Source organism: Scyliorhinus torazame, chromosome 27 (genome assembly GCF_047496885.1).
Source record: "Scyliorhinus torazame isolate Kashiwa2021f chromosome 27, sScyTor2.1, whole genome shotgun sequence".
In the NCBI taxonomy this organism is placed as follows: Eukaryota; Metazoa; Chordata; class Chondrichthyes; order Carcharhiniformes; family Scyliorhinidae; genus Scyliorhinus; species Scyliorhinus torazame.
Window position 1 is genome coordinate 4,861,931 of NC_092733.1, and position 13,755 is coordinate 4,875,685.

Genomic DNA, 13,755 nt, shown 5'->3' on the forward strand with positions numbered 1-13,755 from the left:
GGATTCCGAGCCCCCCGGCATGGTCCGCTCATTTGCCTTCCATTTTTGGAAACCAGACTGATTCGGGTCAGCCTCACGCTGCGCCGGTGGTAGCTGCTCATGCTGCGCCTGTGGGAGCAGCCTCATGCTGCACCGGTGGGAGCAGCCTTCCCTTGCCGGTGTGAGCAACCTCACGCTGCGCCGGTGGGAGCAGCCACACGCTGCGCCGGTGGGAGCGACCTCACGCCGCGCCGGTGGGGTCAGCCTCGCGCTGCGCCGGTGGGGCTGGTGAATCCCAGAATCCAGTAGACTCCGGCCTCAAATGGGCTCCACATTTTGAAATCGATTTAATGACTCTTTTAAATATGAGCCTCTGGTTCCTGCCCAGTGAGGGAGTGATCCAGATCGTGTTGGGCGCTGTGGGATGGCAGCATGACAATTCAGTCGGCACCTGGCGTGAAACCTGCTCAGGGGCTCTCCCGCTATTCTCCGAGAATCGTGGGATCAGCGCCGGCTGCTGATGCGAGGAAGAATCACGCTCTCTCTTCGCTTCGGATTTCGGCAGCAGCGGTGCGCAGGGGCCTTCTGGGAGGTGAGTACTTACTTTAAAAAGCCTTACCTTTACAGGAGCAGCCCTTCGGATTTCGGCGGCAGCGGTGCGCAGGGGCCTTCTTGGAGGTGAGTAGTGTATTTAAAAAGCCTTACCTTTACAGGGGCAGCCCTTTGGATTTCGGCGGCAGCGGTGCGCAGGGGCCTTCTGGGAGGTGAGTACTTACTTTAAAAAGCCTTGCCTTTACAGGAGCAGCCCTTTGGATTTCGGCGGCAGCGGTGCGCAGGGGCCTTCTGGGAGGTGAGTAGTGTATTTAAAAAGCCTTGCCTGGTCCCGTGTCTGTTCTTCTTTTCTGTTTTATTTGTTTTTATATAAGGCGGGAACCGGAAGTTCGACCCGCGGACCTCTGGGAAGTCCCCCCCCCCCCCCAACTAATAAATTCTGGTGGAGAGGAAACCCGAGACACTACACGTGTAGTGTCTCCCACCCGCCCTCCTCCTCTAACCTAATAATAAGACCCATTGGTGTAAGGTAAGTGCCATATTATATTATTATTATATTATTAGCATTGTGCAGGTCAAGGTTCGGAGGTGGAGGAGCAGTCTCTGTCAGCGAGAGAACCTGAGAACATCTCAGACACTCAGAAGGTAAGAAGGTAAGTAAGTTATTTTTACTTTTATACCTTTTTTCAAATTGTGTGTGTTGGGGGGAAACTAAAGTGACATCACAGAAAAGCTGTGGCCAGAGTGGCTGGTTGGGATTCTCACCTAAATTTAAAAAAAATTTGAGTATTTGGGAACTAATTAAACATAATAACTTAATTATAATTTAGAGGATATCTAAGCCAGAGATCGGAGAGTATTATCGTTAGTTATCGCATTTCTATTAGAAATCTAGTGCTAGGAAACAGATAGTTGACAGTAACTTTGAAATTTAAAAAAAAGTATTAAAAAAAAAAAAGACAAATTTTAATTAATTGACGCAATGTCAGTTAGAGGGGTGCTGTGCTCTGACTGTGAGATGTGGCAGGTCCGGGAGGCTTCCAGCGTCCCGGATGGCTTCATCTGCAGAAAGTGCACCCAACTGGAGCTCCTCACAGACCGCATGGTTCGGCTGGAGCAGCAATTGGATGCACTTAGGAGCATGCAGGTGGCGGAAAGCGTCATAGATCGCAGTTATGTAAATGTGGTCACACCCAAGGTGCAGGCAGAGAAATGGGTGACCACCAGAAAGGGCAGGCAGTCAGTGCAGGAATCCCCTGTGGTTGTCCCCCTCTCGAACAGGTATACCCCTTTGGATACTGTCGGGGGGGATAGCCTATCAGGGGAAAACAGCAGCAGCCAGAGCAGTGGCACCACGGCTGGCTCTGATGTTCAGAAGGGAGGGTCAAAGCGCAGAAGAGTAATAGTAATAGGGGACTCTATAGTCAGGGGCACAGATAGGCGCTTCTGTGGACGTGAAAGAGACTCCAGGATGGTATGTTGCCTCCCTGGTGCCAGGGTCCAGGATGTCTCCGAACGGGTAGAGGGAATCCTCAAGGGGGAGGGCAAACAGGCAGAGGTCGTTGTACATATTGGTACTAACGACATAGGCAGGAAGGGGCATGAGGTCCTGCAGCAGGAGTTCAGGGAGCTGGGCAGAAAGTTAAAAGACAGGACCTCGAGGGTTGTAATCTCGGGATTACTCCCTGTGCCACGTGCCAGTGAGGCTAGAAATAGGAAGATAGAGCAGATAAACACGTGGCTAAACAGCTGGTGTAGGAGGGAGGGTTTCCATTATCTGGACCACTGGGAGCTCTTCCGGGGCAGGTGTGACCTGTATAAGAAGGACGGGTTGCATCTAAACCGGAGAGGCATAAATATCCTGGCCGCGAGGTTTGCTAGTGTCACATGGGAGGGTTTAAACTAGTATAGCAGGGGGGTGGGCACGGGAGCAATAGGTCAGAAGGTGAGAGCATTGAGGGAGAACTAGGGAATAGGGACAGTGTGGCTCTGAGGCAGAGCAGACGGGGAGAAGTTGCTGAACACAGCGGGTCTGGTGGCCTGAAGTGCATATGTTTTAATGCAAGGAGCATTACGGGTAAGGCAGATGAACTTAGAGCTTGGATTACTACTTGGAACTATGATGTTGTTGCCATTACAGAGACCTGGTTGAGGGAAGGGCAGGATTGGCAGCTAAACGTTCCAGGATTTAGATGTTTCAGGCGGGATAGAGGGGGATGTAAAAGGGGAGGTGGAGTTGCGCTACTTGTTCGGGAGAATATCACAGCTGTACTGCGAGAAGACACCTCAGAGGGCAGTGAGGCTATATGGGTAGAGATCAGGAATAAGAAGGGTGCAGTCACAATGTTGGGGGTATACTACAGGCCTCCCAACAGCCAGCGGGAGATAGAGGAGCAGATAGGTAGACAGATTTTGGAAAAGAGTAAAAACAACAGGGTTGTGGTGATGGGGGACTTCAACTTCCCCAATATTGACTGGGACTCACTTAGTGCCAGGGGCTTAGACGGGGCGGAGTTTGTAAGGAGCATCCAGGAGGGCTTCTTAAAACAATATGTAAACAGTCCAACTAGGGAAGGGGCGGTACTGGACCTGGTATTGGGGAATGAGCCCGGCCAGGTGGTAGATGTTTCAGTAGGGGAGCATTTCGGTAACAGTGACCACAATTCAGTAAGTTTTAAAGTACTGGTGGACAAGGGTAAGAGTGGTCCGAGGATGAATGTGCTAAATTGGGGGAAGGCTAATTATAACAATATTAGGCGGGAACTGAAGAACATAGATTGGGGGCGGATGTTTGAGGGCAAATCAACATCTGACATGTGGGAGGCTTTCAAGTGTCAGTTGAAAGGAATACAGGACCGGCATGTTCCTGTGAGGAAGAAAGATAAATACGGCAATTTTCGGGAACCTTGGATGACGAGTGATATTGTAGGCCTCGTCAAAAAGAAAAAGGAGGCATTTGTCAGGGCTAAAAGGCTGGGAACAGACGAAGCCTGTGTGGCATATAAGGAAAGTAGGAAGGAACTTAAGCAAGGAGTCAGGAGGGCTAGAAGGGGTCACGAAAAGTCATTAGCAAATAGGGTTAAGGAAAATCCCAAGGCTTTTTACACGTACATAAAAAGCAAGAGGGTAGCCAGGGAAAGGGTTGGCCCACTGAAGGATAGGCAAGGGAATCTATGTGTGGAGCCAGAGGAAATGGGCGAGGTACTAAATGAATACTTTGCATCAGTATTCACCAAAGAGAAGGAATTGGTAGATGTTGAGTCTGGAGAAGGGTGTGTAGATAGCCTGGGTCACATTGTGATCCAAAAAGACGAGGTGTTGGGTGTCTTAAAAAATATTAAGGTAGATAAGTCCCCAGGGCCTGATGGGATCTACCCCAGAATACTGAAGGAGGCTGGAGAGGAAATTGCTGAGGCCTTGACAGAAATCTTTGGATCCTCGCTGTCTTCAGGGGATGTCCCGGAGGACTGGAGAATAGCCAATGTTGTTCCTCTGTTTAAGAAGGGTAGCAAGGATAATCCCGGGAACTACAGGCCGGTGAGCCTTACGTCAGTGGTAGGGAAATTACTGGAGAGAATTCTTAGAGACAGGATCTACTCCCATTTGGAAGCAAATGGACGTATTAGTGAGAGGCAGCACGGTTTTGTGAAGGGGAGGTCGTGTCTCACTAACTTGATAGAGTTTTTCGAGGAGGTCACTAAGATGATTGATGCAGGTAGGGCAGTAGATGTTGTCTATATGGACTTCAGTAAGGCCTTTGACAAGGTCCCTCATGGTAGACTAGTACAAAAGGTGAAGTCACACGGGATCAGGGGTGAGCTGGCAAGGTGGATACAGAACTGGCTAGGTCATAGAAGGCAGAGAGTAGCAATGGAAGGATGCTTTTCTAATTGGAGGGCTGTGACCAGTGGTGTTCCACAGGGATCAGTGCTAGGACCTTTGCTGTTTGTAGTATATATAAATGATTTGGAGGAAAATGTAACTGGTCTGATTAGTAAGTTTGCAGACGACACAAAGGTTGGTGGAATTGCGGATAGCGATGAGGACTGTCTGAGGATACAGCAGGATTTAGATTGTCTGGAGACTTGAGTGGAGAGATGGCAGATGGAGTTTAATCCGGACAAATGTGAGGTCATGCATTTTGGAAGGTCTAATGCAGGTAGGGAATATACAGTGAATGGTAGAACCCTCAAGAGTATTGAAAGTCAAAGAGATCTAAGAGTACAGGTCCACAGGTCATTGAAAGGGGCAACACAGGTGGAGAAGGTAGTCAAGAAGGCATACGGCATGCTTGCCTTCATTGGCCGGGGCATTGAGTATAAGAATTGGCAAGTCATGTTGCAGCTGTATAGAACCTTAGTTAGGCCACACTTGGAGTATAGTGTTCAATTCTGGTCGCCACACTACCAGAAGGATGTGGAGGCTTTAGAAAGGGTGCAGAAGAGATTTACCAGAATGTTGCCTGGTATGGAGGGCATAAGCTATGAGGAGCGGTTGAATAAACTCGGTTTGTTCTCACTGGAACGAAGGAGGTTGAGGGGCGACCTGATAGAGGTATACAAAATTATGAGGGGCATAGACAGAGTGGATAGTCAGAGGCTTTTCCCCAGGGTAGAGGGGTCAATTACTAGGGGGCATAGGTTTAAGGTGAGAGGGGCAAGGTTTAGAGTAGATGTACGAGGCAAGTTTTTTACGCAGAGGGTAGTGGGTACCTGGAACTCGCTACCGGAGGAGGTAGTGGAAGCAGGGACGATAGGGACATTTAAGGGGCATCTTGACAAATATATGAATAGGATGGGAATAGAAGGATACGGACCCAGGAAGTGTAGAAGATTGCAGTTTAGTCGGGCAGTATGGTCGGTACGGGCTTGGAGGGCCGAAGGGCCTGTTCCTGTGCTGTACATTTCTTTGTTCTTTGTTCTTTGTTGCCCCTAATGGGACTTCACTGCATTGAGCAGGCTGAACACAGACTGGGTGACTCCTTTGCAGAATGTCCAGGTTTAGTCCACAAGCATGTCAATCCAATTCTCTACCTTGCTCCTGCTCTGTCCTTGGCCTAGTGCAGTGTTTGACGAAGCTCAATGCAAGATTGAAGAATGGCCCTTCACCTTTGGACTGGCCACTTTGCAGCCTTCTGACCTCAAGATCAACTTGAACAATTTTAGATCATAATCACTGTTGTCATTCTGTTTTGTGTTTTTTGCTGGTTTAGTTTATTGTTCCTTAATTCCATTACTTAGTATGAAGATGCCTTCTACCCTGCCATTCACATCTCCTCTATACCAGAGCTTCCCAAACTGGGTTGCACAGAAGCCTGGGCTTCCATTGGCGACATGCAGGGGCTCCGCAATGGGCCAGCCTGATGTCTAAAATTGAAAAATGTTGTAAAGCTGCTCGTCCAATCAGAGGCTGGCTTCTCACTGCATGGACTGCTGATAGGCTGAGCCAATGCAGTGGGAAGCCAGCCTCTGATCAGTTGAGTTGGAAACAGTGGAAAGTAAGTTTTCAAAGTCTCATATCAAGGCCAAAGTGAGGGAGAGAGCGGACGGCAGAGTGAGGTGGAACGGATGGCGGTGGGAGCTATAGCGGATGATGGAGTGATGGGGATAGTAGGCGACGTTACGGGAGAGAAAGCAGCAATTAGCGGGAAAGGAAGCGACCATGAGGCAGAGTGGTAGCAGACATGAAGTGAGGGAAAAGGCAGGCCTTGCGCAGGGAGGCAACCATGGCGCAGGGGAGGGAGGTGACCGTGGAGCTGTGGAGACAGCAGGGAAAGTGGCCATGGGGTCAGAGCACAAGCGGCCCTGGAGTGAAGGAGATAGCAGAACAGAAGGGTAGTGGTGGAGATATGGAGACAGCAGACCGTAGAGAAGGAATGAGGGTGAGGGATCCTTGGAGCAGGATTGAAAGCTGGGCAAGGGAGTGAACGGGCCAAGGGTTGTTGTGAGAGAATAGGGGTCACCAGCGTGTGAAGGGGCAGAGAGTGTTTGTTTATGCATTTATGTGTGTGTGTGGGGAAGGTGTGTGTCTGAGTGAGAAGTGAGTGTGTGTGTATGTGTGTGTGAGAGAGAGGTGATTGTGTGTATATGTGTACGTTTGTGAGACAGAGGCGAGTGTGTGTATGAGAGAGAGAGGTGCGTGTGAGGTGACCATGGAGCTGTGGAGACGGTGTATGAGAGAGAGGTAAGTGTGTGTGTTTGTTTTGTCTGTGAGAGAGAGTTGAGTGTGTGTGCGAGGGAGGTGTGTGTGTGTGTGTGTGTGTGCGAGGGGTGTGAGTGTGTGTGTCTGTGGGAGAAATGAGTGTGTGTATGAGAGAGAGGTGAGTGTGTGTGTGCGAGGGGTGTGAGTGTGTGTGTCTGGGAGAAATGAGTGTATGAGAGGGAGGTGAGTGTGTGTGTGTGCGAGGGGTGTGAGTGTGTGTGTCTGTGGGAGAAATGAGTGTGTGTATGAGAGAGAGGTGAGTGTGTGTGTGTGCGAGAGGTGAGTGTGTGTGTGTGCGAGAGGTGAGTGTGTGTGTGCGAGAGAGGTGAGTGTGTGTGTGCGAGAGAGGTGAGTGTGTGTGCGAGAGGTGAATGTGTGTGTGCAAGAGAGGTGAGTGTGTGTGTGAGAGGTGAGTGTGTGTGAGAGAGGTGTGTGTGTGTGTGTGTGAGAGGTGAGTGTGTGTGTGAGAGAGGTGTGTGTGTGTGTGAGAGAGGTGTGTGTGTGTGAGAGAGGTGTGTGTGTGTGAGAGAGGTGTGTGTGTGTGAGAGGTGAGTGTGTGTGAGAGAGGTCAATGTGTATGAGAGAGGTGAGTGTGTATGAAAGAGAAGTGAGTGTGTGAGGTGAGTATGTGTGTGAGGTGAGTGTGTGAGAGACATGAGTGTGTGTGTATTGTGTGTGTGAGAGAGGTGAGTGTGTGAGAGAGGTGAGTGTCTGTTTGTGTGAGAGAGGTGAGTGTGTGTGGGAGACAAAGGTGAGTTTGAGTCCCACCCCTACTATGCTGATTCTCCAAACACCTTCCCATTTTCATATTGTTTCACATTTCTTTTCCAGATAAACCAGGAGACACAACCATATCAGTAAATAACAAAACTGTGTCAGGGTTTCCAGTAACCGTCAGGAAAGGTGATGAGGTTACAATGATCTGCAATTCCAATGGAAATCCCACACCTACATTAAAGTGGGAAGATCCCAGTAACAGCAGCAATGTTGAGATTGGTTCCCCTGGAGTCCTCCGTATTTCCCACGCAACATCAGGACATCAAGGAGTTTATAAATGTAGAGCAACCAATCGATATGGAATTGAAGAGAAGGAAGTGGACATCAGGGTCACAGGTCAGTTTGTTTCTTGGTCAGAATTCAATGAATAAATAATTAATCTTTTGAGGATTGAAACAGCATTTCAGTCACTCCATTTTGATCCAGAGGGTCACATTGTGTTACAACATTCTGTTATTTATTTATTTTGATTAAGTTTCCTGTTCCACTCCATCCTTGCTGATGAAGGGACAAATGGATAAACCACTCCCAGCCTCTAACAATGCTGCTCTGTAACTAGCCTCTGGGACATGAGTACGAGTGATCCAGAGTGACACTCTCTTCCTCTTGTTCCTCTTTGTGTGTAGAAGCACCTTCCTCCCACTCTGTTTGCCCAGACTGTCCGAGCAATAACACTGCAGGAGGAGAGGTACAGCTGTGAATCCACACAGTGCCGGTCCATGGTGCGAGGTGTTGGCAGCTCAGTGAACTGCAGTACATGGCTGGGCATCAATTCTCATAGTGACGGGGAGGCGGTTGGAAAATAAAACCAGGAGATACTGCAAAGATCACTCAGAAACTGCGGAGAAAATATCAGTGAAAGTTTTGGGCTGATGACTGAAAAATGAACATGAAATCCTGGAACCAGTTTAAAATAAAAATATGAAATTATTTCATGGTGGGTGTTTTTTTTAATAAGAGAATGAAAAGCTGCATTAAATTAATTGATGGTAACACAAGGACGTGGAGTTTGTGAATAAATGCAGCCATGCGAGAGATTAAAAAGATAGACCACCTGGAGATCAGATCTGAGATTGAAAAAAAGCCTCACAAAACACAGGTGCTAATTCTAAACAGAGAAAAGGATCGTCAATGCCATGACTACAGATACCCGCCTCCTCCTTTCCCCATCATTCTGTGTTCTAACAAGGGCTCTCTGCCATAAACATAAACTCTTCTCCCCCATGCAAAGACAGAGCCAATCCTGGCAGACTGACTCACTAAAGTTTAAGTTTCACAGAGAGAAATGAATCTGCCGTACCCACATAGTCATGTTTTGGGTGAAGCACGCCCATATTTCCTTCGGTGCGTAAATGGGAAAAGACAGGGACCTGAGTACATGTTGTCTGTCCTCCATAAAAATCAGAAGTTTGTTGTAATATTTGAAGGATGAAAGAAGGTAAAGTTGAAAAAAGGAAAGAGATGAATATATAATGTTAGTTATTCCATGAAAAATTCCCATTATTTAAAATGCACAGATGATTTTTAAAATTCTTTCATGGGAAGTGAGCATCTCTGGATAGGTCAGAATTTTCATTGCCCATCCCTAATTCCTGTTGTGAAGGTAATAGAGTTCGGAAAACAAAGGTAGTTTTAAGGGAAGGAAGTTTGAATACAATATTTGCATTGGTAAACATTAGAAATAAGGTTTAGTTTTAAGTGGGTTTAATTTAATGTTTTTGTGGCTGGAAGAGTAAAATCTATGGTTAGATTCATGCTGGACAAAGGTGTTTGTGTGTGTGGGGATTGATTAAGTTCCAACTGTGTTTCTATTGTGCTTGGAGAGGGCTGTGACATGGACAATAAATAGGCCAGCAGAGGTAGGTGGGTGTTGCTTAGCAAATGGGACCTTGTAAGGTAGGAACGCATTTACGTTTTAGGTTAGCTAATTTGATTGCGGCTGGAGACAGAATCTTGGTGAGTGAACATCTCTCAACTCTGCCAGAAGAAAGACTGGACAGGACAGGAGCTGCAAAGGGGCAGGCTTCCTAAAGTGGAGGTTACAGTGCAGATAACCAGGGAATTGGGACAGAATGAATGTTGGAGATGACTGGAGTTAAGTGAACAGAGACCAAGGTATTGTTCAGAAGAATTCAAGGAAGACTATACAAAGTGTCCTGAGTTGAAGAAACAATTGCAGTAACCAGGTTTAAGTGGGTCAGTAGCCTTCAAAGGTAAATAAAACATCTGATGGCATTTTAATACAGTCTGGGAATGAAGTGTTAAAGCAAAGGTGAGCAGTTTGTACAGCAGTCAAAATAAAGAATTCCTAAAGGGGTTGATGTAAAATCCTGTTAAAAGTACTGCTGGCATGGCAGTGCCAGCCGATGGTACCTCTGGCAGCAGTGGGCACACAGACCAATCCATGGTGCCAGGATTGTGGAGATGCCCAGGTGTTTTGTAATAAATATATTGCCATAGGACTGCCAATGATTTGTGTAATTGTTTGATTTACATGTTTTAATAGGTCACAGTTGGATACGACTGGTGATAGGAATACTTGCAATGATCATAATTGCAGCTCTTGCCGGGGGCTGCATCTGCATTCGTACTGCCCACAAAAGAGGACTGTATAAATTATACAAAGCAAAACCCAACAACAATTCACAAATCCCCAATGAAAATGAACACCAGGGAAATATTCCTTTAAAAAATCTTTGTTACAGCCTGGTGGGATAACAACAATAAAAATGATATATATGTCCTGAGGAGAAAATTCAATGATCCAATTGTTGTTACTGTTACTGAGGAATGTCACTCATTGCAGTGTTAAAGTCTACTTGCATTAACAATGTACTAACTATGAGGATAGCCTGTTGCTGACAATGCTAGGTATTTTGGAATAATTTTGAAACACTTTAGCATTTTATTTTAATTTCCACAAACACTAGGTAGTCACCTGAACTCTGATATCTAGATTCAGCACTACTAACAACGAAGCTCTATGAAAACAACTTCCTTTCCCACCAACTGACATGAAGGCAAAATATAATCGATTTCTGTTGTGACTGCTTTAATAGGATAAATATTGTTTTTGTAATGTACTATTTTCCAAATGTGTAAAGTGAAAACTAGATGTGAAATAACACTTGAATTTTAAAATTCTCATCCATATGTTGCAACGTCTCCATGGCCTTGCCTCTCCATCTCTGTATGCCAGCTCTGCCCTGTGACATTCCAGCAACTCTGCATCTCTAATTCTGGGCCGGAATTCTCCAGTCGTTGGGATTTCTTCCTGCCGGCAGCACGCCCCTGACCGTGGGTTTCACAGTGTGAGGTGGCTTCAATGGGAAATCCCATTGACAAGCGACGGGTGTAGAGAATCCTGCTACCAGTGCACAGTGCGCCACCGACAAACACATGGCTGGGGGACCGCGAATTCTGAAATTCCCTTCCTTAGTCTATCTGCCCCACTCTCCTCCTTTTAGATTCTCCTTTAAAACCTATACATTTTGATCAAGCTGGTGGTCACTGGTGTCAGCTGGCTCTTGTCTCTGAATCAGAAGGCTGTGCATTCAAGTCCCATTCCAGATGTTGAGTACAAAGATCAAAGCTGGTACTCCAGTGCAGTACTGAGGGGGGGCTGCACTGTTGTTACCACTTTCAGATGAGGTATTAAATCGAGGCTCTGTCTCCTTTTTAGGTGGATGCAGCTGCGGCTGCATTTTGAAGGAGAGCCAGGGATTTCTCCCCAATGTTTCAGACAATAGTCACCTTCAATCAGCATCACAGAAACAGATTAACTGGTCATTGTGTTTGTGGGAGCTTGCTGTGCACAATTGTAGCTGCCACATTTCTTACAGTGTAATTCAAATATACTCAGTTAGCTGTAAAGCACTTTGAAACATGCTGCAGTCACTAAAGACCCAATATAAATGCATGTTTTTCTTTTCTGTCTTAATCTCTCCTCATGTGGCTAAGTGTGTGGCTATATATCAAATTTTGTTTTGTAACCCTCCTGCAAAGACCTTTCACTACATTATAGGTGCTTTATGAATTCAGGTTTATACTTCATAATAATCTGTTCCTGTCATTGCATGAATATTGTTTTATAATGTATATTTTACAAACAGATGCTAGGAGTGAGCATAAAGGTCTTAGAACGATAGATTCGTATGGCACAGAGGGAGACCCATCAAGTCTATCCCAAATCTTTCAAAGAGCTGACAAAAGTAGAAGCAGAGAAACCATAATTTCTCACGGTTAGTTCATTATTCGAGGTTTTTGGATGACCTTTGACACGTGCAGAGAGCTATCCACGTGCTGGTAATGGTATTTGGCAAGCATTCAATGTCACATCTGATTACTACTAACCATATTCTTTATAATACAAAATCAAATTAGAGCAGCAACTTGTTTGATGTTTTTAATGTGATAAAATGTTCCAAAACACTTCACAAAAGGATGAGAAATAAAATCTGTTCCTTCTTTCAATTTCTTGCTCCTGCAATTAAACCCAGATTTACAGAGATTGGGCGGAATTCTCCGGAAACATTTCCAAGTGTGGGAATGGCAGTGGAATGCCGGACCTAACAACGCCCACAAGTCCCGAAAGACGCGCTGTTAGGTGAACTGGACATTCTGAATTCTCCCTCTGTGTACCTGAACAGGCGCCGGAATGTGGCGACTAGGGGCTTTTCACAGTAACTTCATTGCAGTGTTAATGGAAGCCTTGTGACAATAAAGATTAGGATTATTATTTTTAAGGGGCAGCCGGGGCTCGGACTAGCTGCCCCTCCGTCCCAAGGTGAACCCCAGGGCCCTATGGCACTGACCTGGAGGAGGGGGTGCTGAGTGCCAACCTGTATCCATTCCATGGGGCGGCGAGGGTGGCCACCTGCTCCTCCACGTTCCACCCCTCTGATGAGGCCATGTCTCGGGGTGAACACACGGAGCAGGGCGGCACGGGTGTGCAAGTGCCATTGGCAAGTGAGCTGGGGCCCACTGGTCCCAGAGCCCCCAGAGGATGCCTGCCAGGTGCACCGAAGACGACAGGATGAGATAAGCAGATGACTGCCTCCACCTCAAATGTGCATCCTGGTGAGACACCTAGACGCAGTGGGAGAGCTAGGAGGGCCAGGCACATTAAGGATCAAGAGGCAGGACTTCCGGTTGCGGCGATGACCAGCTAAGCCGCACGTTTCGGCACCTCCCGTTTCAACTGACTTTTGGGCTCTTATCGGGAGCCCCAACGGAATTTTTTTGCGGCCAAACCCAGTGTGGGGTGACAAAGGAAGGAGTCCCCCCCTGGGTGTGGATGGAAAGGAGCGACAGTAGTGGCCAGATTGCGGAGGATCCTTTGGAGCAGCGGCAGAGAAGAGAAGGGAGAAGCAAGATGGCGGCCGAGGGACCCCAGATGGTATGGGGCCCGGAACAGCAGGAGTTCCTCCGACGATGTGTGGAGGAGCTCAAGAAAGAGGTGCTGGCGCCGATGCTACTGGCAATCGAGGGACTAAAGGAAACACAGAAGGTCCAGGCGATGGAGCTCCGTGGAGTGAAGGCAAAGGCAGCCGAGAATGAAGATGAGATACAGGGCCTGGTGGTAAAAACGGAGATGCATGAGGCACTACACAAGAGGTGCACAGAAAGGCTGGAAGCCCTGGAGAACAGCTCGAGGAGGAAAAACCTACGGATTCTAGGTCTCCCCGAAGGAGCAGAGGGAGCTGATGTTGGGGCTTATGTGAGTACGATGCTCCATACTCTAATGGGAGCTGAGGCCCCAATGGGCCCCCTGGAAGTGGAGGGAGCGTACCGGGTCCTCGTGAGAAGACCAAAGGCAGGGGAAACACCAAGAGCAATAGTGGTGAAGTTCCATCGCTATAGGGACAGGGAGATGGTCCTGAGCTGGGCTAAGAAGACACGGAGCAGCAGATGGGAGAACGCGGTGATACGCGTGTATCAAGACTGGAGTGCGGAGGTGGCGAGAAGGAGGGCGAGCTTTAACCGGGCCAAGGCGGGACTCCATAGGAAGAAAGTCAAATTCGGGATGCTGCAGCCGGCGAGACTGTGGGTCACGCATCAGGGCAAACACCACTACTTCGAGACGGCGGAGGAGGCATGGACATTTACTCAGGATGAGAAATTGGACTAGACTTGAGAAATTGATGCCCGGAGAGGGGTAGCGAGGTGGTGGCACATAAATATAAAGTGGGGAGAGGGGAGGACTAATGTATAATAATGTTGGACGGGGAATTTTTCTCCCCCCGA

At 47.6% G+C, this 13,755-nt stretch overlaps 1 protein-coding gene across 3 annotated transcripts in view; it reads left to right on the plus strand.

Annotated features, from left to right (window-relative positions):
* The window catches only part of LOC140403140 (intercellular adhesion molecule 1-like), a 185,187-nt gene extending 173,205 nt beyond the window's left edge, over positions 1-11,982 (plus strand). For all 3 annotated transcript variants that reach the window (XM_072490804.1, XM_072490806.1, XM_072490805.1), the window contains 2 exons: positions 7,564-7,845; positions 10,016-11,982. In XM_072490804.1, coding sequence (XP_072346905.1) covers positions 7,564-7,845; positions 10,016-10,227 — 494 coding nt within the window. In that variant the 3' untranslated portion in view covers positions 10,228-11,982. The remainder of the gene's footprint in view (positions 1-7,563; positions 7,846-10,015) is intronic.
* Positions 11,983-13,755: the final 1,773 nt, after the last annotated feature.